Source organism: Artemia franciscana, chromosome 1 (assembly GCF_032884065.1).
Source record: "Artemia franciscana chromosome 1, ASM3288406v1, whole genome shotgun sequence".
In the NCBI taxonomy this organism is placed as follows: domain Eukaryota; kingdom Metazoa; phylum Arthropoda; class Branchiopoda; order Anostraca; family Artemiidae; genus Artemia; species Artemia franciscana.
In genome coordinates, this window is record NC_088863.1 from 41649269 (window position 1) to 41676639 (window position 27371).

General features: G+C 35.4%; 1 protein-coding gene across 7 annotated transcripts in view; it reads left to right on the forward strand.

Moving 5' to 3' along the window:
* The first annotated feature begins 971 nt into the window (after positions 1 to 971).
* The window catches only part of LOC136029776 (acid-sensing ion channel 2-like), an 80577-nt gene continuing 54177 nt past the window's right edge, over positions 972 to 27371 (forward strand). For 3 of the 7 annotated variants that reach the window (XM_065708261.1, XM_065708262.1, XM_065708267.1), the window contains exons 1-3: positions 973 to 1119; positions 3451 to 3554; positions 18964 to 19079. In XM_065708261.1, the coding sequence (XP_065564333.1) occupies positions 1008 to 1119; positions 3451 to 3554; positions 18964 to 19079 (332 nt within the window). In that variant the 5' untranslated portion in view covers positions 973 to 1007. Of the gene's footprint in view, positions 1120 to 3450; positions 3555 to 7520; positions 7957 to 10280; positions 10447 to 18963; positions 19080 to 27371 lie in introns of those variants that run through there. The other 4 variants (XM_065708276.1, XM_065708263.1, XM_065708281.1 and 1 more) reach the window with 4 other exon arrangements.

The window sequence follows — 27371 nt, forward strand, 5'->3', positions numbered from 1 at the left end:
CTCAACCCCCACCCGCGTCCCAAACAAAAAAGTTCCCCTGAAAACGTCTGTACACTTCCCAATAACCATTACTATACCTAAGCACTGGTCAAATTTTGTAACTTGGAGTCCCTCCCCTTGAAATGTGAGGGAGTAAGTGGTCCCTAAACGCATTGTTATTAGGTCTTTTTACTATATTGAACAAAATGGCTATCTAAAAATTTTGATCTGTTGACTTTGGGAAAAAAATGAGCGTGGGAGGTGGCCTAGGTGCCCTCCAATTTGTTCGGTCACTCAAAAAGGGCACTAGAACTTTTAATTTCCGTTAAAATGAGCCCTCTCGCAACATTCTAGCACCGCTGGGTCGACACGATCACCCCTGGGGAAAAAAAGAAAGCAAATAAACACGCACCAGTGATTGGTCTTCTGGCAAAAAATGCGAAATTCCACATTTTTGTAGATAGACGCTTGAAACTTCTACAATAGGGTCCTCTGATACGCTGAATGTAATGGTGTAATTTTCGTTAAGATTCTATGACTTTTAGGGGGTGTTTCCCCCTGTTCTCCAAAATATGGCAAATTTTCTCAGGCTCTTAACTTTTGATGGGTAAGACTGAATTTGATGAAACTTAAATATTTAAAATCATCATAAAAATATGATTCTTTTGATGTATCTATTAGTATCAAAATTCTGTTTTTCAGAGTTTCGTTTACTATTGAGCCGGGTTAATCCTTACTAAAGTTCGTTACCACGAACTGTTTGATTATAAATAGGTGTGTCTCTTTCTCTTTTTCGTGTTGCAAGATAAAAAAAAATTCCTAGCACCTGCTATTCAAATTTTTCGTTCCCATACTTATTTATCTAATGATGGCTCTCTGTGGGAACGTTGACAGTATAATTGCGTGCCTTTGATAAGTCGCCCTCAACAAGACTTTCCATTGGTCTATGTTACTTTATAAAAACCATGTGATGAAAAGGTCCAAGAACAAAATTGGATAGTCAAATTGACACAGTTATTAAGCAAAGAATGAACAATAAGAATAATTTGTCTTTGAAAGGTTGGAAAAGAGTTAAATGTAAAGTCGATGTTGTTCGAGAAGCAAAAAATGGAGTTAAAAAGGAGCCAGAGTTTTATTTCTGTAAGTTTATCTTCATAGAAGGGTTTATGGGTGGTACGAAAGCCTCACATTAAAGGTCAAACTAAGCAGCTATCCCTCCACCTGTAAAGCTAAAAGTAAATGAAAAGTACCAGCCTTTGCACTATTTTGATAGAACATGATATTTGGTATCAACCTAATCGCCTCGTCCTGGAAACAGTTAGTAGCCTTATCTGGCTCTAGAAAAAAAATCCAAGAAATGTAAAAAGGACTATAATTTTTCAATGTGGAACCATGGTTATTCATTATAGTTTCACTTAATCAGGCCTGTGTCTACTAAAAATAAAAAAAAAGCAAATGTTTTATTCTGTCTAAAGGAAAATTGTCATAAACAAAATTCTGACGTCTTTAATAGAAACCTCAAAATGTTTACAAGATTTTTTTAACTTACCCCCCGCTCTCGCTTATAAAAAGAAGTTTGTCGAAGAAAAGTAAAGAGAAATATTAGAACCTAAGAGGAGCAGAAAAGAAGTTCTATAATAATTCACACCAAAAATGAATAGAAATTGCTTTGCATAAATAAAGAGAAACCCAAAATGAACAAAAACTGAAATAGATAACCACACCAACCTAATCATAGCAAAGACTGCTATAGATGCATAAACGAATCCTAAAACAAATAGAAATTCGCATGAATAATCCAGTCAAAGTTGAAATGAAAATTACTGCAAACAGGAGTTTGGCTGCCGTCTCCTAAATGTTCTAAGAACCCAAACCTTTTAAACCTCCCTGAAAGTTTCCACTTGATATTCAAGTTCGTTTCCAAGACGTTATATTGTAAATACATCGTCTTGATTACCTGGAACGACATAGTGTCTTTGATATACCTTGTTAGTTGACTGTACAGAAATTACAAGTCTCGTCTGAGCTTGTGGTTCCAAAAATATTCTTTGAATCAGTGAAACAAATTGTCAACTCTCTTCTCTTCTTACAACGCAAAATTTCTTGCCCATCTTCACCCTTTCCTTCCTAAAGGTTTCAATTTCAGGCCGCAAGCTACTTTCAAAATATTGCAGATATGCATTTTGACTATCTGGATGCACACATTGTCTTTACATTTACCTCTGTCCGTACCCCGAGTCGAAATTTGATTTCTACTTAACCCTATCTTAAGAGTCCCTGAAAGATTCAATTTGATCCCCAACCGCTGATTAATACGTTTTGCACAAAGTGTCTTTTGATTAAGTGTAGAATAATCCCAAAAATTCCTTTGAATTTTAGACTTGATACTATTGCCTACTCTTGAGATACAGATACAACCTTTTGACAGCCCACGTCTTAGCCTTTTGATTTATTAAGTTTCAACTTAATATACATAGTTGTTCCTGGGATATGGTTGGTACACCATTTTGACAACCATAATGCACTTAGTGTCTTTGGATCTTAGTCAACATCCTTCTCATAATTCCCTGAACAATTAAGCATAGTACACTTGAAGTTTTTTTTTAATCTATCCGCAAATAATGTGTTTTGATTTACTTCTGTTCCTATTCCGTTCCTTAGATTTCGCATATGCACTCTTTTGATACCGTTTACACACAAACTGTGTTTAATTTAGTTCAGTTACTCTCTCAATGGGTCCTAACAATTTTAACATAATGTCCTTAACCGTTTCTGAGCTATTGTACCTCCCCGCCTTTCCATTAAAAAACATATGGGTAAATAGTTGCCAATTTACATAGTACACGGAGCTTGTCCCAGGCCAGAAAGGTGTTACAATCCATAGAGGCATGTCTGTTAAACCTTTCAACTATTTTGAAAAAAATTCTATCTCACATTTTTCACCGAATATCTTTGGAGTTTAGCAGAAAAGTGGAAGGATGGTGGACTGGTGCCCTAAATAAGGCGTTAGAACTTTTTATATCACAATCCCTTCCATATTAAGCGGCTTTTGGAGGGGGACTACAGTGAAGGCTAATTGCTCTATATAATAGGCAACGCTAGAGCGTTACCTTTGGTTGATACCTTTGAATAAGTCTTGAGGTTAACCATTGGAATCGTAATTTTTCTCTTCAGACTCGAAGTGTATTAGTTATAAATGATTAGTGATTATATTATTACGAATAATTATTTTAAAATTTTTTATTTAAGTTTAGAAAATCGTTACCAAAATGTTGGCTAATCCTTCAGTGTTATAGGCCTATCCTTAAAAAGTGCCAAGATTTAGGTTTTGGAACTCTAAGGGCCTTAAAAGTATAAAACAAATGCTTTAAAAATATAATTTCTTCTCTGTATAGATCATGGTAAAACAGTCTAAACATTTCATAAATATTGTTTACACATGGTTGCTTTTATCTTTTTTATTTTTCATAGCGCTTCCTGGCAGTGCATGCATATTTAGCAGTGATGTGAACCAATGGAGAAAACTTTTGTGGATCGCGTTAATCTTGTGTGCTGGTTTTTTGTCGACAGCTCAGGTATGTAATATGTCCCACTAAATCATGGCTTAATAGTTTTTTTTTTTTTTAATGCGGGATATTTCTCTCAGGAAATACCGTCTTCTCTGTCCTCAATGGGGGGGGTGATCAAGTCTCCATGAGGACAAGATCTTGGGTAGCGTGGTAGGTGGAGTTTGTATCTTTCCAGGATGCTACTAAAACTACTTTAATGAACAAATAAACAATATACAATACTAGTACACATTCGTGAACAGTCTTCTTGACGCTCCGAAGAAAATCCGAGCTATAGTCAATGTGCACCGGCTGGCCCAGTTGATTTGGAGGTGGCTGCTACACGCTCCAAGCTCGCTTTCTATAGTTGATTAGTGGGATTACTGGAACGCTCCGACGGCAGTTGATGTGGAGGTTGTTGTTAAGCCTTCTCAACTCACCGTATATGATAGAAAGGTGGATGTTACTCAAACTGTCCATAAGTTGTGTCTTTTGCCGCCTTTCTCTTACAGGTCCCAAGTATAGGCATTCCGGTTCCATGAACCACAAAGTAGCCTCTCATTGGCAGGCAGGTTTTGGTCATGGTCAATTTATACCTTGAAGAGAAAGGATGGTAGAAATAGGCACAAGAACGTTACATTTAATAAAGTAATAAAGCACTAAATACGAAAAATAGACTGATATCTAACTTGTATACACCTAGTAACAACCTTTACATTTGCAAATATCTTTATAGTTTCAATACAAATAGCAAAAACTTGCAATTAAAAATTAAAAATGGTAATTTCGTCAAAGTAGTGACCAAACTTAAGAAAGGCTACATCGTATTGGTCAATGCAAACGCTTGCATCCCTCTTGATGTTTTTGAGTTTTTTTCTACATTACGTAAATATCAAAGAATCCATTATCGTTTTTCTGAATGGAGAAATCATACATCCTAAGGAAATGGTTCAAAATTACCAGCTAGCTAAAACTGCATCTCAAGTCTTTATTGTATTTTATTCAGTAAAGTGGGGGATCCAGTATATTAAAAAAGAAACCTTTGTGCATTTGTGTCCCATTTAAGCTTCCGTTTAAATGTTTTTTTAATGTAAAACAAAGATATATCTGACTCTGCAGTCTAAAAATATCCAGTTTCTGGTGCAGGAGCCCTTTTTTGTGGGCATACATCTTTCAAGTACATTATTTTTAGCATGGTTTTCATAGACTAACTTGGCCGTTCCGGTCTAGACTTATTGTCCAGCCCCTGGGGAGGAGAGTTGTCTCCCTGTTCATTGTTTGCTAAATTCGTTACTGCTTTTATATTCCCCATTTCCTCCAGCTATATTAAGGTTTATTTTCTATAAATTCTCTCTCCCAGTCTTATTTTCTCTTTTTCTTTCCCACTCTCTACTCTCCTCTACCTCTCTTCCGTCTCTCTATTTCTTACTTTCTCCTTTCCACCTCATCTCTCTCTCTCTCTTCTCTCTCTCTCTCTCTCTCTCTCTCTCTCTCTCTCTCTCTCTCTCTCTCTCTCTCTCTCTCTCTCTCTTCTCTTCTCTCTCTCTCTCTCTCTCTCTCTCTCTCTCTCTCTCTCTCTCTCTCTCTCTCTCTCTCTCTCTCTCTCTCTCTCTCTCTCTCTCTCTCTCTCTCTCTCTCTCTCTCTCTCTCTCTCTCTCTCTCTCTCTCTCTCTCTCTCTCTCTCTCTCTCTCTCTCTGTCTTTCTCTATCTCTCTCTGTCTCTGTCTCTCTCCCACTACATACCTCAATCTATGTCTTTTTTTATTCTTAACATCTAGTTGTATTTTTCTGATCTAGTTTCAGTCTTCTTTTACCAACAAAACACCAAAAGGGCTGAAAAGACATTAGACCACAGACACCTCCTTATAGTCCTCATAGATCTGACCACCTCACAGTTATGTCTTGTCCAATATCATAATTTTAATTAGTCTTATAATTGCTTCTTTGATGTCTCAAGAAAACGTGTGGGACAAAGACACATGCAGATTGTATTTCTAGGGTGGGGGGACTGCATTTTGGGGAAGAGAAATTCATCAAAACAATAAGAAATAATCATATTTGTAAATATCTCTACTAATATATGTCATCACAGCTCCAAGCCAACTAAGCTAGACCCACTTGTCAACTACCCAAATCTGTTCAAAGCTTTGTTTTTATTTCCCCTCGCAAGGGTTTAGTTTGCTTTAATTCCTTTGTTATAATTCATCCTAATGCATTTGAAGACGATAGAGAGAGAGAGAGATTGTTTAACGCTAGATAGGTTGCCAAAAAGTATAATTCATCTGGAAAATCCATGAAACGAAATCATCCGTGAAACATGGTTTAACTAATTTAACCGTTCTGTTAGTAGTATCGTATCTAAAAATGTGACAAAAGCCCTATCTCGCCATTCCAACAAAAGCCTTATCCTGCCACTTTGACAATAGCCATATCCTGCCATTCTGACAACGGCCCTACCCTTGGATTCAAGCAGTGCAGGTCGTTGCAACGACAGCCAGCAGGTGCATGTTAAGTGTTAGGAAATGTTTACTTTTGCATATTACGGAATTGTAGTTGAGGGCGACATAATCTTGCGTGGCTTTGCTTCAGTATTATATTTGCACTAGAATGAAAGACATCTACATATTATTTTAAAAAAATGGAGATGAAATATTCCAAGAAGGTGTGTGTTCATAATAAAGTTGTAGTAGCAGTAGATGCTGAGAAAAAGTGCTAATGGTAACACTATTGGATATGAATGCGTGCATTGTTATGACAGTAAGTAGTTGAATTTCTTTGAAGTACTGAGAAAATTCAAGTAATATAGAGGTGGATATTTGAGAGTATAAACCTTTAGTATAAACGCTAAAACCTTTAGCTGATGAAGAAGATCAACTTCTTGCTGATGGTAAAACGTTACCCGTTGATAAATCTTATCACCATCTTCCTATTATTGCCATTCAAAGAAAGGTAAAAAGAAGGCAAACGTACCCGTGCAACGTCTTGCAACATATTCTGTCTAGATGCCGAACGTGTTATCTATGGTAAAAATAACGTGGTTATAGACAGAGAAATAAGTAAAACAAAAATAGCACTACCAGACATTATCTGCATGGAGATTAAAAGTGAATTGATAAAAAACAACCCCCATGCAAGCACCAATGATAGTATACCCATGGACACATTCGGTCAATGCTGGTATTACTGGAACAATTTTCTTGGGTCATTAAACTATTGTTGATAGATGCATTTTGACTTTTTGAACATTTTTTCTCTCTTGCAAAACCACCACAAAATCACCGTTATGCAGTTATTCCCGCCCAAATATTATTGTATTTATGCATATAGAATTGCAATCATTTCCGTTTTCGTTGATCGGAAATTTGAAATCGCTAGCGTTTTAAGACCGAAAATGCTCTGTGGCTTTTAGAGACAATTTTTTGTTAGGTTAGGTTGAGTTTGCGGTAATTTTGCAAAAAAAAAACTCAAAATGCATCTATTAGCAATAGTTTCATGACCCAAAAAAATTGTTCTGGTAATACCAACATTGACCACACATTCATTGAACCATGTTTCAATCTATACAAAAGGAGTATACATTGTTAGGCTATAATTGGTGGTGAGAGTGTTAGGATTGAAAATGAGTGGATTTGAGGAACAAGAAATCATACAGAGTCTAGTAAATTTGAAAAATGTTTGATTCTAAATGATGATTTCTAGAATATCTCTTTAAAGGGAAATATTTTCTCAAAAAAGGCTTAACGATTTAATGAGAAATGAGTCTCCAGCTTTGCGCTATTGCATTACGTCGCGGCCAAGATGCACTTACTCAATTTATTGATACATTAATTGAAATAATACAAAATAATATTGTGGTTTTGCACTTAACCACTAACTAGACGGCTATTTTTCAAAACAACAAGATATGACTCGAAAAATCCTGTCTAAGCATATTTCGTGACGTCACTCTTTTTCCTCCTAGAAGACTTTCATTTTCCCCATTCAGTCAGTTTCTTTTTGGAAGTAAGAGGGTCAACATCAAAAATTTCTTATACATGTTCATTTTGATAGGCAGCTGGTCATCCTGTGAAAATTGTAGCTTTGTTGATGACTATAATGAAAAGTGTAGATTATGCAATCCAAGTAAATTGCATAGAGGATACGCAGTGCAAATTAAAGAATGTAATTCCTGTCTTGAAGAGATTTGTGACTCTAAGATTATAGGTTTACTATGCTCCAATTGTCACTATTATAAACTTGATCAATGAGAAAATACTTGCCCTGGTATGATTGCATAAAAACCTCAAAGTATGAGAAGCCGGATGCTTAGTCTGGATAGATAACATTATCCTTGCCACTTAAATTTCTTGCTTTAATAATACGATCTTTAAAACTGAGAACCTCACGTGAATCCTCATTGGGGACAATAATTTCATTCTCAAATGGATTGGTAATGTAAATTCTCTTCTTTTCTCTTGAATAGCTGAAAGTGAAGCCATCCTTTTTTCCACTCACAATTTTCTGTTTTAAAACTCGACATAGCTCATATATATTGTCGTATTCCTCGTAGGGTATAGTAGCAAATGTGTAATCATCGGAGTCCAAATTTGCTACCAAACCATCGTCAGAGAGGTCAAAGGGTCTAACTTTAATTTTATATGTATGATCTTTTCTCAGGATATCAAATGCATTTGTAAGAATTCAATCAACAAGAGTAACTTCATACCTTCCCTCGAATTTAATGGTTGGGGAGAGTTTTGTCCAAAAATCACTTGTTTTAACCAAACCGTCATAGAGAGGGTCAGAGACATCGGTCATGAATGTCACATGAAATCCTTAGACATTGTGAATGTCTTCAGTGGTAATTCAAGAATCAAAATCAAAGTTTTAGCCTAGCAAACTAACAAGTAACTTACCCTTGCAAGTTCCGCTCTTTAATATCTTTTCAATTTGATACATTCCATTATTTTGAGTTTTTTGTAATTCGAAATCATAAAAACCTCCAAGAATTTCATCATTTTTCATGTCGCGTAGACGATACGTTATAGGTTTACTGTCAAAACTTATGTCACTTTAAAAATTCAGTGGACCATAAGTAATTCCCCTTTTCAAAATATTATTGGTTCGATTGATTCGCACTGTGTTACCAATATGAAATATTTTTTTTCTCAACCTTTTCACTGGAATATTGTTTAAGTAAACTAACAAGTGTATTGTTACTGTGATGAAGTTCCATAGGGTAGGAGTTGGACAAAGAGCTTTAGTTTTTCGATAATTATTACCACGAGTTCTATGTTTTCGATGAAGATTGTAGTTAGGTTAATTCTATACATACTCTTTGGCTAGTTTTGTTTTAACTCCAGCAAATTTAGAAAGAGTGGTGGGGAGACTAAACTTCCCCCAATTCACTAGAAAAATGGTTTCAAAACTTGAGCTATTTTGAATGCAAACGCGGTTTGAAGCGTCTGCTACTCTTTTGCATACTAAGTGTGGTGGAAAGACATTTTCTTTTAATACCTTTCAAAATATCACGCCAAGTCGGTGTGCTCTCCTAAAACGATATATCTTTTGATATTTCTCCAAATTCCATTAATCGTTCCAAAACATGTTTATTCCCCATAAGACGTATTGGAAAATGACTGTCGAATGATTCAAGTCCCCGACGATTTGCAGTCAAATCTGATGCCAAATCGGTAAAATGTAGGGCTTGCCGTGGATTATAACTTCCTTTTTTTGTCGTCAATTTTTGCATGTTCATTTTTACCGAGACAAGTTAAGAGTCTTTTACTTTGTTCACGATAAAAATAAGGCATTCAGTCTACAACACTTGATGTAAAATTAGACAAATCTTCTTCTTATTTTGGCGTTTTCAAAGCTTCAGAGCTTTCAGTAGTTTAATCTTGATCAATGAAATTTACTTTGAGCGGTCTTTCACGATAGGGTTTATACTTATCGACATGTCGAAGGCCATTTTGAGGCAAAATTAATTTTTCATCGACGGCAATTGTTTCATAAATTTATCAAGATTATATTCAAAATGCTCTTTTGGTGAAAGAGCCGGTTCAATAGGTTGTATCAATTTATAGGGTTTATCCACTTCAAGAGAATATTATAGAAATGTCTTGTGATCATCAGCAGTAACAATGAGAAGAAACTACCGTCAGCTTGAGAAAGCCATTTTCTTTTAAGAGATTTTCTTTTCTTTTTCCAAGCTAGAGAGCGTACAAGTGAACGACGTTGCTTTGTCTGTTGCCTAACAGCAGTAATATAGTTATTGTTGAGTGTGCCTCACCTTGACCATCCCATCAATTTACATCATTTTTTTAGACTTGTTTCAATTTACATTAATTTACATCAATTTACCACAAATTGCATATTTTAAACGTTTTCCATCCCTATATTCAAAATGAAAACAAGTCTTTGGAAATCCAATTTGGTTTCACTTTTATACTTTTCACAATTTGAAGACGGGTTCTAGAGCCCACCTAGATCTTCCCATCAATTTACGCCATTTTTAGTTGAGTTCACACCATTTTAAAGGAAAATTTTTAACATTTTTACAATTTCCCATTCTGAGCTTTCAGATAAAAACAATTACTGTGAAATAAGAGTTTATTTATATTTAATTTTTTTCTATACTCCGGATAAAGTGTAATAATTTAATATGATTTAATATTTAGTGGATAGTTTGATATCAATGTCAAAATATTTCATATTACCTTAATTTTTTCTTTCAGTAACCTATAAACAATAATAATAATAATAATTTATTTATAATCCCCTGCACAAAAAAAATGTGAGAACAGTGGAGTAAAAAGAGAGAAAACACAATAAACATCAAAAAAAGGAAATAACACAAGAAAAGAAAGCAACACATAAGTACAACAAAATCAACAAGGAAAAAGATAAACAGAACAAACGGATGAGCCCGTGATATGAGGTAAGCCGTCGATATGCTTTTGTCGATAACTTATCATGAAGCTCCTGTAGTTTTGCAGTTATTTCGGGAAGTTTTATTTTCTGATTTTCTCCAATTTCTATATGATAGAGGTAGATAAAGCAGGTTTTTACAGTATTTATAGTAACATCTATGTAGTTTACATAAGTCACTCTTTTTCAGTAGAATAAAGGTCCCAGAAAGATAAAGTACAGAGTGATCACAAAAAACTGGAAACAAAGAAACCAGATCCTTTCAATTATACTTAGACCGGTTTGACACAATCTTAGAGTATCAAATCTTACTTTTTTACAAGCTTCAGACATTGCAGAATGGCGGAAGGACAAAATATTTATAAAACCATACCATTATCTATTTTTTTTTAATTTCTTTTCCAGGTCAGCTGCTTTGGAATCAAAACGCTTAGGTGCAAATAAATCAACTATTTAACCTTTAAAACAGTAATGATAAAGATCTATATTCAGTTTTAGGCTATTTCATTCATGTAATCGTGTATTCAATTCAAATGTCTAAATCTTCTTAACTAATAGTTCGATTATATTTATTTTCCTTTTCAATTTCGCTTAAAAGCTTCTTCTTTTATTAGTAAATAATTTCATTAAACAAATTAGTTCCACTGTGAATTGACGATATGGGTTTTATTTTCATACCAAAACATATTAGTAGGAGCACTTCGACTATAGTCATCTGAAAATTCTAATAAATTTTTAACAGTAGTCGTTATACCTACATAATCAATTCTTTCAATATGTTTTCCATTGATAATATAGTTCATTATTTCTAAACAAATTACATCTATTATTTGTTAAAGTAGCTCCATCATTATTTCGCATAATTCTTCCATCCAATCATGTTATTCTCACTTTTGCATAAAGGTAAATATCACTTGGAAGAATCCAAGATTCCACATCTTTCAAAATAAAATTATGATTTAGTTTTTTCATTCACATTGTTTTTTCATTAATTTATGTATATTCATATTTGGTTGTAGAATGATCGAAAATTTTTCAAATATCTTTTCAAATATCTACCAATAAGGAGGAACAATTTGATTCACTGCAATTTATATACAGAAAAAATTGTTTTAATTCTTTTAAATACACTTTAAAAGATTTTCAAACAGTAGAGATGAAGCTTCGATTGTCACTGAGCGTGTCAGCAAGAGCAACACTGGTGATGTAGTTTAAGTCCCTTCACCAAAACCGTTGCATCTAATAAGCCTTTCTTCTGTTCATCAAGATGTTTTTTGAAATATCTCTTGTTATTTGAAACTATATTTTTTAGAAATCTCACATATTTTAATTCTCTTTGATTGTAATCTATCGAATCTTTTCCAGATTTAGACGCTCTATTTTTGAAATAATTTCAGCCGAGGTTGAATCATATGTTTATACATTGAACGAAATTCGACTTCTATGTTTTTTTTATGGACGTCTTGAATAATTGAGAATTGACGATATTTTTAATGAAAATACCAATCCCGCTACCATACTGTCTTGTATACAATAAATATTTCTTATTGATCAACATTTATTATAGACAAATTTTATTAAATAACCTAATTAAACTTTTTCAAATCGAAAACATATTCAATGTTCTCTCCATTCAGATCAATTAATCCACACAATTGATCAGTTATAGTAATTTTGAATGTGTTGATATATTCGTTTCGATTTATTGGAAGATATAAATAAATATATTCGCAAATTTGATGGCAGGCCGTTAAGCCTCTACAAAAAAAAATCTTAATTTGCATTTCTTCTAAATTTGCACAAGGAGAAAATGTCACTTGAATAACATTCATCAACTTCCTTCTTGAATGTCAGTAGGTTTGTGGAGCAGATTACTCTTTCTGGTAAGTTGTTCCAATGCTGAACCACTCGGTTGCCGAAAGTCCATCGGCCCATGTCCTTGTAAAAGCGTTCCGTACTCACTTTGTACTGATGTCCTCGGAGATGATTTTTATTGGACTGCACGATTCTCTGGACTGGTACATTATCATAGGCTCCATTGCAGAGCTTGTACATTTCAATAAGATCACCACGATGGAATCTATAGGCGAGGGTTGGGATTTCAAACTGTCTAAGCCGCTCTTCGTAGGGAAGGAAGCGTAACCTGGGAGAGAATTTAGTTATCCTCCTCTGAACATTTTCGAGAGCATCTATGTCCTTGTTGTAGTATGGTCTTCTAGAACAATGTCCATACTACTCAAGAATCGGGCGGACAAGGGACTTATAGAGTGTAGCAAGCATTTTGTCGTCCTCGCACGAGAAGTTTCTTCTGATCATACCAGCAATTTTGGAAGCCTTCTTGACCACAGCTTCATAGTGGCTACTGAAGTTCAGGTCAGAATCCACTAAGATGCCTAAGTCTCTTTCTTCTTTACTAAGAGTGAGCGCAGCAGAAACAAGAGAGTATGAGGACGAAAAGTTTGTGAACCCAGAGTGAGGATATGACTTTTCTGGGTATTGATTTCCATGATCCACTTCTTCATCCAGTCTTCGATTCGTTGAAGATCCACCTGCAGATAGTGAATGTCTTCACATGACGAGATGACACGATAGAGCTTTGTGTCGTCCGCGTAGAGAAGGATGTCAGATTCGATGCCCTCAACTAGGTCGTTGATCTAGAGATTAAACAGAAGGGGGCCGAGGATTGACCCCTGGGGTACTCCGCTAAGAACTTCCTCTTTGGTATTGCTCAGACGACCTTCTACGCACACAACTTGCTTTCTGCCAGTTAAGAAGTCCCTAATCCATTGAAGAAGACTGGATGAGGACCCGGATGAGGAGAGATCGTATTTCCTGAGCTTCTGGACGAGACGCTTATGGGGAACTTTGTCAAAGGCTTTCTTGAGATCCAAGTATATGAGATCAATCTGGAACCCCTTGTCGATGTTTTTCTTCCAATCATCTGTGGCACAAAGCAGTTGGATTTCTGCAGATCGTTCCTTAAGAAAACCAAACTGCTTTTCGGAAAGCATTTTTTCTCGTTTTAAGTGTTCTAGGGTGTGGTCTGCAATAAGAGACTCAAGTACTTTACACGTGATACAAGTGAAGCTTATCGGTCTGTAGTTTGATGGGTCTTCTCGTTTCCCACCTTTGGATATTGGGACGACAATAGATTTTTTCCAAATAGCAGGAAGCTTACCGAGTTCAAGAGACTTTCTGTAAATGTAGACTAGTGGTTCTGTTATTACCGTTGCAAGTTCTTTGAGTAGTTTTGGATGTAGATTGTCTGGGCCTGTGGACTTGCTTGGGTTGAGTTCTCTGAGTCTCTTTAGAACATCGCTATGGTTGATCTCTATCGGTCTTATCGAGTCGCTTAGACCCTAATTTGGGTCCTCGCGGCTAAAGTGGTCTTCGTTCTCGGGTTCCTGAGTAAAAACAGAAGAGAACTGGCTGTTGAGAGTATTTCCCTGGTCTGTGGGGTCGTGTACCAGCTTTTGTTTCACGGGATCGTAAAGAGATGAGACTCCACTTTTGTTTTTCCTTTTGCTGTTCATGTGTTTCCAGAAACTTTTTGGGTTTTCTTTCAAGGAGAAAGCTAATTTACGTTCTCTAAGCTTTCCTTCTCTTCTTGTTGTTTTCCGAAGCCTGTTGCGGAGCCTCTTGAATGTTTTCTCTCGGTCGTTACTTTGTCGATTGCTTTTGTATTCTCTCTATGCTTTTTGTTTTGCTTTAATCAGTACAATATGGGCCTTAGGTAATGCAACACGGATGTATTTCTTGTGCATAGGAATAAATTGTTCTTCCATTGAGGCTACAATCGTAGTGAACCTTGTGTAAATGGTGTCTAACGACTCCAACCCACTGAATTCTTCAATCCAGTTGACATCCAAAAGCTCTCTTCTCATAGCAAAGTAATCTCCCTTGTAGTAGTTACGTTTCGGTGCCACACGTGTCCTCAAAACCTCCGTTTCCAGGCAAAACACAATTACCGAGTGATCCGACTTACCGATTGGTGACAACGGCTTAATATCTGATACCAGGTCTCCATCGCTTACCAGTTGCAAATCAAGGATAGTTGGTGTATCAGATCCCCGCATCCTTGTTGGCTCAGATATCAGCTGCTCTAGAAAGTGTTCGTTAATAACGTCCAGGAATTTACTCGTCAAGCTTGCGGTAGATTCTGTGGTGTATTGCCTATTCCGGTCTATCTCAGGAGATTGAAATCTCCTATTATAGCAAGCTTTTGATTAGTATTCTTAGCGAATGCTGCTATTTGCGAGAACAGAGCTTCGTCGGATGTGTTAGTGTTGTTGGGGCTACGATAACAGATCCCAAGAACAGTGTCGCTGGTCATTTTAGACTTAATGAAGATCCACAGACTTTCTTTGGGCTCAATCGTGTCGGTTAACATCGATATTGGAATTCACGTTGATGCCTTTTCGACAATAGCAGACTATCCCTCCACCTTTATTCTCTTCCAGATTTCGTTCATACAGATAATAATCTTCGATACTGAGCTCTGCGACGGTAGGTAAGTGTCTGTAGTTTTTTGGTCTAACTTCTAATATTGTCACCATATCCGGATTTTCCAGTTTGATAGCCTGCTTTGCTTCCTCCATTTTGTTTAAGAGAGAGTCAGCGTTGAAAAAGAGGCATTTTATATTTTTTCAGATTCATTTGTATGGCTTGGGTCTTTTCCTCGTCATTTTGGGGCTGTCGTTGGCTGGGACCATTTGATGGTCTCGCTTGTCGTCTCATTCTCTGGTTCCCGTTGGATCTGGTACTGGTGCTTCCAGTAACGTTAGAGTGTTGCTGTGATTGATGATCTTGGCTCGACTTTGCTCGACGCTGTTGTGCCAATTGTGCCCTTTGCATTGTTGTTCGATCAGGGTTTATGTAGACCTGGTTTCTTACAAGTTCGTTGGTCGATTTTCTTAGATTTGGGGCTGCGCTGAGAATCTTCTGTCGCTTCTTGATTGTGTCGATTGAGTCCTTCAGTTTGACTACTAAGACGCGTGGCTTACTGCCAATTCTATAGGAATTGGAATTATAATTCTATAGGAGTTTTAAAGGAATATATTGCCTTTCTATAGGAATATCACAGAGTACCATGTCAGGTTTTGTTCTTGGAGCAAAACTTTAGGTCACATTAGAGGTTGTATTCCCATTAATAATTTAACTATCCACTAATGAGCAGTGAGTATGTATTTAGCAGCATTTTTTGCAATACTGGGAACTTCAGTGCCTTCATTTTATTTACTTCTTAGTTCAGACTCATTTTCAAATCCTAAAATAAAACATAAATCACCATTAAACCAAAATTTATAACTCTCTTTCAAAATAATAACAGATCTTTTTGTTGCTAGATTGGATGATATACTGATTGGGCATCGAGCTAGAGATGAATTAAAATAAAGAGTTAAGAAATAATTTAAACGCTCTTCATTATGCAATCCATTGGGTATAACAAAGTTAACCCATTCATCCTTGTTTTTTTTTTCTGCATTCAAAAGTTGTTTTTTTTAATTCATCACTAATATTAAACCCTGAATATCATAGTGTGCGTTGAGTTAAAGCTATTTCATAATCAGCGTTTCTATCTAACTCGATCGGATTACTTGTATAAGACTATTCGATTTCAATTTTGTTACCACTAATAAAAGTCAAAACCATTTACGAGAAAAGTAGTTTTCTTCATAAAAATTGAAATTCTGAAATAGTTGTTGTAAATAGTATTATAGTCATTTTCTTAATAATTTTATTCTTGAGTAATGAATCGAGCAGGTCAATAACTTCATTTCTCATTTCATCAGATGTATTTTCATCAGCTCTACTACCTAGCAAACCATATATTTTTTCAATCATATCATTTGCATTCATGTAAATGCCAGTTCCTTGCTGAGGTTGTGTAACATCAAAATTATCTTTAATAACATTATAATCAAAATATAAAATATATGTAATTATTATAATTAAGATAATTAAGATAATAAATAATTATAATAATTAGCATTATAATTAAGATAATAAAAATTATCTTTAATAATTTTTTAACTTCTTCTCTAGAGTTTTACGAACTGATATATTTTTCTAATTCACTAGATCCCACACCTTTCATCTTTCCCCCATATCTTTGATTAAGTGTTCCTGATCCATTTATTGCGTCTTTTAAATATTGGTAATTGTCTAATTAAAAACAAGCGATTTTAAAATAGAGCCCCTTACGATTATAGTCCTTATTGAGTTCTCTCAAAAATTCGTCATCTATCCTAAAATCGGGGAATGACAGGCAAACAAGTGTCTAAAGTCAAAATTGGGCCATTCTGCAATGAGTGTTAGGCAAGGCGATTAATTCAGTTGGTAAACTTAGACAATTGCACTAAATAAAAGTTAATTTATTGTTGGTTGACCAACATGTCGACTGGAATTGCAAGGGGAATAAGTGTCCAAAGCCAAATGAGTACTACAGCTTAATCTCGAGGCTACGTGAGAAAAAAGTCCCATCCATCAAGGAATTTTAGGATTCACTTCACGATCGTCAATGCACCACTGCCGATTATGAGTTTACTAAAAAATTTGGACTAAGGGAGGGTGTACAAATGGGGAAGACTATTGTAAAATGTACCTGGCAAGCGAAGCGTTGACGTTAAAACACGGATAAAGTTTGCGTGGAATTTTGGTTGCATTTGGCTTATTATTTTTCAACTCCTCTACAGGGGATGAAGTTAATTCTTAAAATCAGTGATGCAATATAGGTCTTATAACCGACGTGTGTCAGCACTCATTTGTAGAGAGATCCATTCAGGGAGGGTACGTTTTTCACAGGGATCGTATCCTGGAAAACAATGGGAATGGACATCGTACCCGTGAAAATTCGAATACAATTTTCTTGGATATGAATCCCTTCATCCATTGGCAATGTCTCACTTCTATTTGCAGTGTTGCAATTACAAATGGCTGGATAATCCTTTTGCTTCAAATTTAACCAATATTACAACTGTTGAGGAGAATGCACCAAAAGAATGGTTTTTCCAAATTAATGGTGAAATGCCATGGGAGCTTCATGTCGGTAAAGGTCTTTGTTTTCCAATATATTAGACCTGTGCCGAGGTATTCATTGAGTCCCTATAGCTTATCTTTGGTAGAGGATGGAGGTATGCACTGGAAACCTTTAAAGCAAAAGCGAATTGCCGACCTTCATCCGAAACAGAATATTGCTGTACATCACTTTCTTTTGCGGGGGATGCTGGCCACCGGGTTTCGATGTCACAAACATTCATTAGCCCTTCAATTGAATCAGAAGCATTCAATTGAATACTGAAACATTTTTCAGTAAACGATCTGAGGCAAAAACAAAGGACGAAAAAGAGATCTTTCAGCTTATTTTAAATTTAGCCTTTGTTAAAATGTGTGAGAGTATGCGCAATAGGAGCCGTTGTGGCGTTGTGATCGACTAATAAGAATGTGCCTTAATAATTGCAAATCTGAATTTCAAATGATTCACGATCATAGATTCCAAAATAGTCCTTCTAAATAGAAAAAAAAGGATATAATTAAGTAAAAGTAGTACCGCTGGCAGTGGTATTATATACTTTAAAAAAAAATCTCATGTTGTAATTTTATTAAAATGTGTGTAAGCTCTATCGGCCGAAAGAGGGACAGGTTCAAAGTATATTATGGGGACATCGATTCATTTCTTATAAAACAGATCATTTATTTCATGATTTGGAAAATGGTATGCAATTTAGCTCTCGAATGGACTACACCAACAGGGATGAGTCCATCCCTGATTGAAAAGGAAATCTCGGGGTAAAAAAGCCCTGGTCCATGCAGGTTTTTTAAACATTTAACATAATAGATGTAGAAATCTTGAAGAAAACAAGCCCTTTGAGGATTTTTTAAAGGAAATCCAGGGGCTAAAGAAGTTATGACCCTCGTAGGTTTTCAAACAATACACCCAAGGAAATTTAATTTAGCATAGTTTTTTTTAAGAAACTATTAGGCAAAACCCAAGGAAATCTTTAACAGCGGGCTCCTTTTTCCTACACCTTTAGTTTTTTTTAAGCATAACAATATGGAAAAATTGAAGTAAAGTCACGCAAGATTATGTCACCCTCAACTCCAATTACGTAACATGCAAAAGTACACATTCTCTATTACGCAATATTCACCTGCTGGCTGTCGTCAGAATGACGGGCACTGCTTGAATCCAGGGGTTGGATTGTTGTCTAAATTACGGGACAGGACTGTTGTTGGAATAGCGGTTAGGGCCATTTTCGGAATGGCGGAATAGGGTTTTTGTCAGATTTGTTGATAGGATACTACTTTTGTTATTATCAATATTCCAATAGAGTGAATTGAGAACACATAATTCCTGGAGGTGATTGTTTTCCTACATCTAGAGCTCCACGAAAAAAGAGAAATAAAAGGTAATATTGTAGGTGCATAGCCTTTATGGATCTGTACTAAGCATTGTGTTTAATATAGCTTTTAGGTATCCAATGGATATAGACTTAGTTAGTTTGACAGCATCATTAATATTTTCTAGATTATTGAAAGAATTTCATATTTCATTTCAACACCTCTGGCACGATCAGCTACAGTTCATCTCGCGGAAAAAATTGAATTTCCTATTCTTACCCTTTGCAGCAAAAGAAGCTGGAAGTAAGTTTTTTTGCCACTCCTATCAGACGACTATTCACTTCTAGATGTCTTCTAAACGCAGACAACTTGAGGTTTTTCTTGATGTCATGATGTTCAAATAGACCTTACATTAGAAGCAGTGCCTTTGTAAAATTGCGTTTTTTATTGTACCTTTATCTTTTGCCTCAGCTTGTCTTTTGTCATTATTAAATATAAAAAAAAACAAGTTTTTTAACGGAAAGTAAGGAGCGACATTAAAATTGAAAACGAACAGAAATTACTTAGTATGTGAAAGGGGCTGCTTCCTCATCAACGCTCCGCTCTTTACGTTAAAGTTTGACTCTTTCTCTTAGCTCTACTTTTTAAACAGTAAAAAGCATTAGCTTAACTTAAGAATTAACTTAAGTAACAAACTTTTATGTTCTTATATTTTTATTGTGTATATGAGGGGGTTTGTCCCCTCGTTAATACCTCGCTCTTTACGCTAAATCTTAAGTTTTGTCCCAATTCTTTAAGAATGACCCCTGAATCAGAAAGGCCGTAAAATAAATAGCTGAAAATACTAAAAATACTTTAGCATAAAGAGCGAGGTATTTATCCCCTCCTAAATACCTCGCTCTTTATGCTAAAGAATTTTTAGAACCCCTCATATGCGTAATAATCTCTGTTCGTTTTAAGTTTTAATGCTACTCCTTACTTTCAATTGAAAAAACTTGTCATGTTTATTTTTTCATTTTTTTTATATAGTAATGCTAGAAAATCCCGCGCCCTTTTAATTGAATTTCTCTTCCCCTATGACATATTTCTCAAAGGTAAGATCCTCCCACATAGCCTCCTCCCCTCAACCCCACCCCCAAACCAAAAAAATCACCCTGAAAACGTCTGTACACTTCCCAATAATCATTACTGTATGTAAACACTGATCAAAGTTTGTAACCTGCAGCCCCTCCCCCAGGAACTGTGGGGGAGTAAGTCATCCACAAAGATATAGTTATTATGGTTTTCGACTGTGCGGGACAAAATGGCTATCTCAAAATTTTGATCCGTTGACTTTAGGAAAAATTAGCGTGGGAGGGGGCCTAGGTACCCTCCAATTTTTTCGGTCACTTAAAAAGGGCACTAGAACTTTTCATTTCCGTTAGAATGAGCCCTCTTCCAACAATCTAGGACCACTTGGTCGATACGATGACCCCTGGGGAAAAAAATAAACACGCACTCGTGGTCTGTCTTCTAGCAAAAAATACGAAATTCCACATTTTGTAGATAGGAGCTTGAAATTTTTGCTGTAGGGTTCTCTGTTACACTGAATGCGATGGTGTGATTTTCGTTAAGATTCTATGACTTTTATGGGGTGTTTCCCCCTATTTTCCAAAATAAGGCAAATTTTCTCAGGCTCGTAACTTTTGATGACAAAGACTAAATTTGATAAAACTTATATATTAAAATCAGCATAAAAATCCGATTCTTTTGATGTATCTTTTAGCATCAAATTTCGTTTTTTAGAGCTTCGTTTACTATTGAGCAGGGTCGCTCCTTACTACAGTTGGTTACCACGAACTGTTTGATGAAAGACACATTCCCTTCGTTTCTTTTAATTGTTCAGGTGGTTGGACAAAAGTTCTTCTTATGCCTCGGCTTATCTTTTGTCATTAATGCTTTTAAAAAAAAATTAAGAAAAAGAAGTTTTTCAAAGAAAAGTATATGCCATTTTAAACTTAAGATAAGCAGATACAAATACCAGTTAAAATTCAAACTCAAATTCACCAAAGATTACTATTAAAGAATAGATGAAACCCAAACGAACAGAAATTAAATAAACAATTATGGCAAAAAACATTCAATAAGTAATGCAATAAATGATTAATAAATCTAAAAACGAGGAATACTTCAATTGAATATGGTGATCAAGCATAAAACGAAAAAGATATTTTGCCCTTGAAGTATACTTAAAACCCAAAACGAACAGAAATAAAATAAACCATCAAAGCAAAAAAAAACATACATCAAGTAATAATATAAATGATTGAATAAACCTTGAAGCGAATAATTCTTAAATTGAATATGCAAATTAAGATTTAAACGAAGAAGAAAATTGCTATTGAAGCATAAACGAAACCCAAAACGAACAGAAATTAAATAAACAATCACTGCAAACAAACATACAATAGACAATAATGTAAATGAATAAATAAATCCTTAAACGAGTGAAACTTAAATTGAATATGCGATTCAAGCTTAAAACGGACAAAGATCACTACAAACAAGAATTTGGGTATCGCTTCCTCCTCACACTGTAAATTCTAAACCTTCTGCGTTATTGGCGGAAAACTGAAAACTAAATATTTTAATCTTTTATAGTGAGAGAAATAGGCGAAGCCCAAGCTCTTCTTTGCAGTGATTTTTGTTCGTTTCAAGCTTGATCTGCATATTCAATTTAAGTGTAACTCCTCTTAAAATTTATTTATTCATTTATGTTAGTATCTGTTGTATGTTTGCTTGCATTGATTACCTATTTAATTTTTGCTCGTTTAGGGTTTTGTTTATACTTCAGTAGCAAAGTATTTTTTTTTTCGTTTTAAGCTTGATTTGCACATCAAGAGCCATATACACCCCAGGGCACAACTTACTACGCCTGCCCCTGAGTCCTGGGGGTTGTGTGGACACCAGGATTTTGCCATCTAACCTTTTTGCAATTTTTGTGTAGGGGGAGGGGCTAGTTGCCCTCCGATATGTTTTGACTCAAAAAAGTGAACTAGAACTTTTAATTTCCAATCAAATGAACACTCTCTAAAGTTTTTACGTGCATCTCTTCTATAAGAACCATATTTACCCCCAGGGCATAACCTACAACGCCTGCCTCCGGTCCCTGGGGGGGGGGGTGTTGACACCGGATTTTTGCTATCTGACCTTTGAGCTATGTTTGACAAAACGACTATCTCAAAAATTTTATCTGGTAAATTTGGGGGAAAAGGACGTGGTGGGAGAAAGCTAAATGCCCTCTGATCACTTTTGACTCTTAAAAAGTGAACTAGAACTTTCATTTTCCAATCAAATGAGCCCATTCTGAAGTTTATAGAGCATCTCTTCCATAAGAACCATATAGGCTGCCTGGGCATAACTTACAACGCATGTCCCCGGGCCCTGGGGGCTGCGTTGACACCGGAGTTTTTTATCTGATGTTTGAGCAATTTTTAAAAAAATATGCATCTCCAAATTTTTATCTGATGCAATTGGGGAAAAGGGCTGGAGGGGGCTAGTTGCTCTCCAATCTCTCTAGACACTTAAAATGTAAACTATAACTTTCAATTTCCAACTGAATGAGCCCTCAATGAAGTATATACGAGCATCCCTTCCATAAGAACCATATATGCCCCAGGGCATAAGTTATAAGGCCTGCCTCCGGGCCCTGGGAGGGGGGGGTGTTGACACTGGATTTTATGTTATCTGACCTTTGAACTATGTTTGACAGAACGGTTATCTCAAAAATTTTATCTGGTAAATTTTGAAAAAAGGACGTGGTGAGAAAAGGCTAACTGCCCTCTGATCACTTTTGACTCTTAGAAAGTGAACTAGAAATTTTATTTTCCAATCAAATGAGCCCACTCTGAAGTTTATAGAGCATCCCTTCCATAAGAACTATATATGCTGCCTGGGCATAACTTACAACGCCATCAGTTTTCTCCTAAAATAAAGGCTCTTAGCTAGTTTTTTATACTTCTAACCTATCTAAATCGTTTTTTAGGCTAGAATATCCCAATTTTTCTATATATATATATATATATATATATATATATATATATATATATATATAAAGCTATAGGCAAGTGTGTATTCTCCTGATGAGCCCTTGTGTTGGGTTGTCGCCATTGTATTATTTGTCTTTTTTATTGTTTTTAACATTTGGTATATGACGACTTATACTTACTTACGGCGCGACTGCCTGTCAATAGGTTACTCTCTGCGGTTGATTGTGTATGGTTATGCTGTTAGAAGTATGTAATTGAATGGATGAGTAGGCTTAAGGCCTCGTTGAAGTATTGATCTATATTAATTACTAAAGTAGGAAAACAGTCGTCCTTTCTCCTTCTGTCTTTCTTTTTTGTTGATATAGTTTAAATTTTTTTTTTTTGATTTGGGTTTATTTCTGTCTTTGTGCTGTTGCATTGGTGATTTCTTTTTTCATTATATATATATATATATATATATATATATATATATATATATATATATATATATATATATATATATATATATATATATATATATATATATATATCATAAATAAAACCTATAATTATATTACCAGTATCTTTATAAATCTGCAAAAATTAGTTTTTTTTTAATGGTTCAAGAGCCTAGTGAGTGAAATCTTTGTCATTGGAAATGGCTGTTGCCTTCTTTAAGTTGATATATTATGTTTTAATAGTAAATATGTGTGTCTTGAACGCCCTTGGAAAATACAAATGAAATCAAACTGAATATTTGATACATAACGGTATTAATTGTTGAAAGATCATCAATTGAAGATTTTATTTCACTGTAATTTTTATTTTCATTTTCAATGCTGTAATAACTGAAAAAAAAAATATTTGTAATATAATTTGTTTTCAGTGAAGCACCAAAGACGCACTGGGCTTTAAACTTTTAAAGTTAGGGAAGGGGGCAGCATCCAAACTCTTGCTTTTAGTGAAACTATATTTGCCTTGGATATAAGTAATAAAATTAAACTGAAGATTTGATAGATAACTAGACCTCCGTTGCCTGTGCGACGGGAAGTGTTGCAGCAACTGTGCCCTACGGGACACAGTTGCGGAGCAACAGTCTCCATTATGTCCTTCAGAGGACATTTTTCTAATGCGGCTTCGATTGTTATCTTGAAGCATCTTTGATATGGTTTTATTTCGAGCTCCTACTAAACTGAGTTTGGTAAAATGTTTAGCTGGTCCAGAAATAAACGAGAAAAACTTCGGAAATTATTTCTAAGAGAACGAAGCAACTTGGTATAAAGAACACTTCACTTCTTCTTGCATAACTTTCATAGCACTACTCGATAAAAATAAAATAGACATCAAAATCGAAAATTTAAGAAAATTTCAAAAAATCGGAACGAGATTGACTTTTCCGGAATTATTTCCGGGAAATCTGTAAGAGCTACAGAATTTCATGCTTCAGTTCTCGAAAACATCAATAAAAGTTCTATATGAGTTCATAATTATTTTATCTCTAAAATGTTTACTTCCGAAACTAGGGCCGTCTTAACTTGACGCCAATTCGAAGTATTATGTTTCGAGACGCACATTTCGGGAATTATTTCCGGGAAATCTAAAAGAGATACGGAAATAACGTCTTATAGTTTTCTGCTTAACTTTTGATGGTCTAAGCTAGGAAAATATAAAACAAACCAAATTCACCAAAAAATTTAAATTGCCCCGAGGGCATGACAAAACTTCCAAATAGAAAAACCCAAAGAAGGAATTTTATTTCGGAGAAACTATTGTAAGCTCCAGTTGTTAGGAGATCGAGACCTGTCGAAACGCGTTGGAAAAAAAATTCTAGCTGGTCCAGAACAGAAGTTACCTCTAGAACGTCGAAACTTCGGAAATTATTTCTTAGAGAACGAAGCAACTTGGTATATAGAACACTTCACTTCTTCTTGCATACTTTTCATAGCACTACTCGATAAAAATATAAGAAACATCAAAATCGAAAATTTGAGAAAATTCCAAAAAAAATCGGAACGAGATGGACTTTTCCGGAATTATTTCCGGGAAATCTGTAAGAGCTACGGAATTTTGTGCTCCGGTTCTCGAAGAGACAAATGAAAGTTCTACATGAGTTCAGCATAACTGTATTTCTAACAAGTTTATTTCCGAAGCTAGGGTCGTCTTAACTTGACGCCAAACATCGAACGCAGAGTTTCTAAGAAAAAAACGGTTTTATTTTTTTTATGGAAAACTGTTAGAAATTTTAGGAACTTCTCTGGAACTTTTTTACTCTGTTTCACGTTTCCCTTCCCTCTGAAAAATCTCAAATTTTTAACTCTTACCACTTCGGAGCTACAGGTCGCTGATCACGGTGAAAAAAAAAACAAACAAAAAACAAAAACTACGAAAGCAGTAGTGTTGCTCCGCAACACAATGATATTAATTGTTGGAAGCTCATCAGTTCAAAATTTAATTTTACTGCAATTTTTATGTTTATTTTCGATTTTGTAATAAGCACAAAAGAAAATATTGGTAATATAATTTGTTTTCAGTAAAGTGCCAATGACACAGTAGGTTTTGAACTTTTACAGTGTGAGAAGGGGGCAAACCCCAAACTCTTGTTTGTAGTGATTTTTGTTCGTTTCAAGCTTGATTTGCATATTCAATTTAAGTTTCACTTGTTTTAAGATTTATTTATCCATTTATATTAGTAACCTACCTATTGCATGTTTGTTTGCAAATATTATTTATTTAATTTCTGTTTGTTTTGGTTTCATTTATTCTTCAATAATAATTGAATAATTACTTAATAATAATTACTTAATAATAATTAATAATAATTACTTCAATAGTAATCTGGTCGTTTTGAGTTTGAGTTATTGCAGGTTTCTATTTCTTCTGATCTTAAGTTTAAAATGGCCTTTACTTTTCTTTTAAAAAACTTCTATTTTGGATTGATTTTTTTTTTAAATTCATTGTGTTGCGAGAGCAACACTTTGGTTTCGTCCCGGTTTTTTTTTTTTTTTCCTATGCCGCCGATGTCGGCTTATTCCTGGAAACTGGTAAGGGCCTAACCTGTGCGGTTTTTACGGAAAGTGTGGACCTCAGGCCGGATTGATGAATATGGCATTACATTTTGGAAAGCTCCACAGAACTCTTGCCCGGAGCCAAAAAGGATGGTTTTTGCTTGTCCACGAGCCAGAGCCTATGGTGTGAGAAGTGGAATTACGTAGCCTATGTCAGAGAGGAGTATCTGAAGTTGTGTAGCCAAGCTATTGTTTCATGAAACCATGTTTCTGCTTTCGAGTGGAAAGCTCCGTTCTAGCAGGCAAGCAGGCAGGCACCACTTTCAAATTGAAGATGGACTAAAATCTATAAGTGTTAAATATATACGGTAGTTACCCGGCCCCACAGCCAATATATCTTCTTTGAGTGACAAATAGAAAAATTTACAGAAGCAAAAACGCAGCATTTTCCCACGGGTCCGAAAGTGCTGCTGTGATTTTCGCTGGGTTTATCATTTGTTTTTTCGGACTTGGGATTGAGGTAGAGAAATGTTATCAGATGTACCTCTTAAACTTTAAAAGTTCTGTCATTGCTAAAGAAATTGGTGCTCATCCTTTGCCCCTTTTTAAGTGGTGACGTTAGAAAGTTGACCTACGGCAAAAAAATCCACTTTTGAACTAAGACAGATGGAATTTTTTTTCGACGGCAATCGATAGCTCTTGATGAGTTGATCAAGTCTATGTCATTCATTTTTTTAGACAAAAATTCCTTCATGAGATATACTAGTTTGAAAGTTTCAAGGGGTTGCCAACTTCAGTAGTAGGGTACACACTGAAACCAAAAATAAGCCGGTACCAATTGTGAGACATGTAGGAGACTTGTAAGGAAAGGTCAGCTGTTAGCTGATAATCATCTTCGGCAGTGAGGGGTTTGCAAATTTTGCTATTTGGTGTAACTATTATTTGTTTCCAGTGTATTTGATGATAAGACCGAGTTGGTTCCAGTGGTAAGACATGTAGGGGACTTGTAAGTAATAATCGTCTGTTAGGCTAAAATCATCTTTAGTGAAGAGGGGTTTGTAACTTTTGCTAGTTGATGTAGCCTACCCATACTCACTGCAACGTAGAATTAAGTGTTTGCGCAACGGGTACAAACGATAACGTAAAACAACGAGGCAGTTTTGTAATAATTAATAGAGTGTCATCTATGGTATTTTGATCCTGAAAAGTTACGGATAGCTTTATATTACCAACTAGATTATATAAGATAGTGTTCGAAGTCTTGACCGTCACGATGTCTGCGATTGAAAAGGATAAAGTTCAACTGGCTGCAAAGCCAATTTAGTCCCTTCTTTCGATATTCTTTTGTCATTGTTGAATTTTCAACGCTGAGGAATAGCCTTTGATCATGTGATTACTGATCACGTTCTTCTTTGAACATAACGTTTTAAAAGCTTCGATAGGCTGACAACTTCAGCGTTTAATCGATAGCAAAGAAATAAAACCAATGTGTTGCTCTCGCAACACTTTATTCGGCGAAGCCTGACAAAGGTGCTCAGGCAACGTAGGTCTAGTTTTTGTTCGTTTTTGATTGCCGGTGTTCC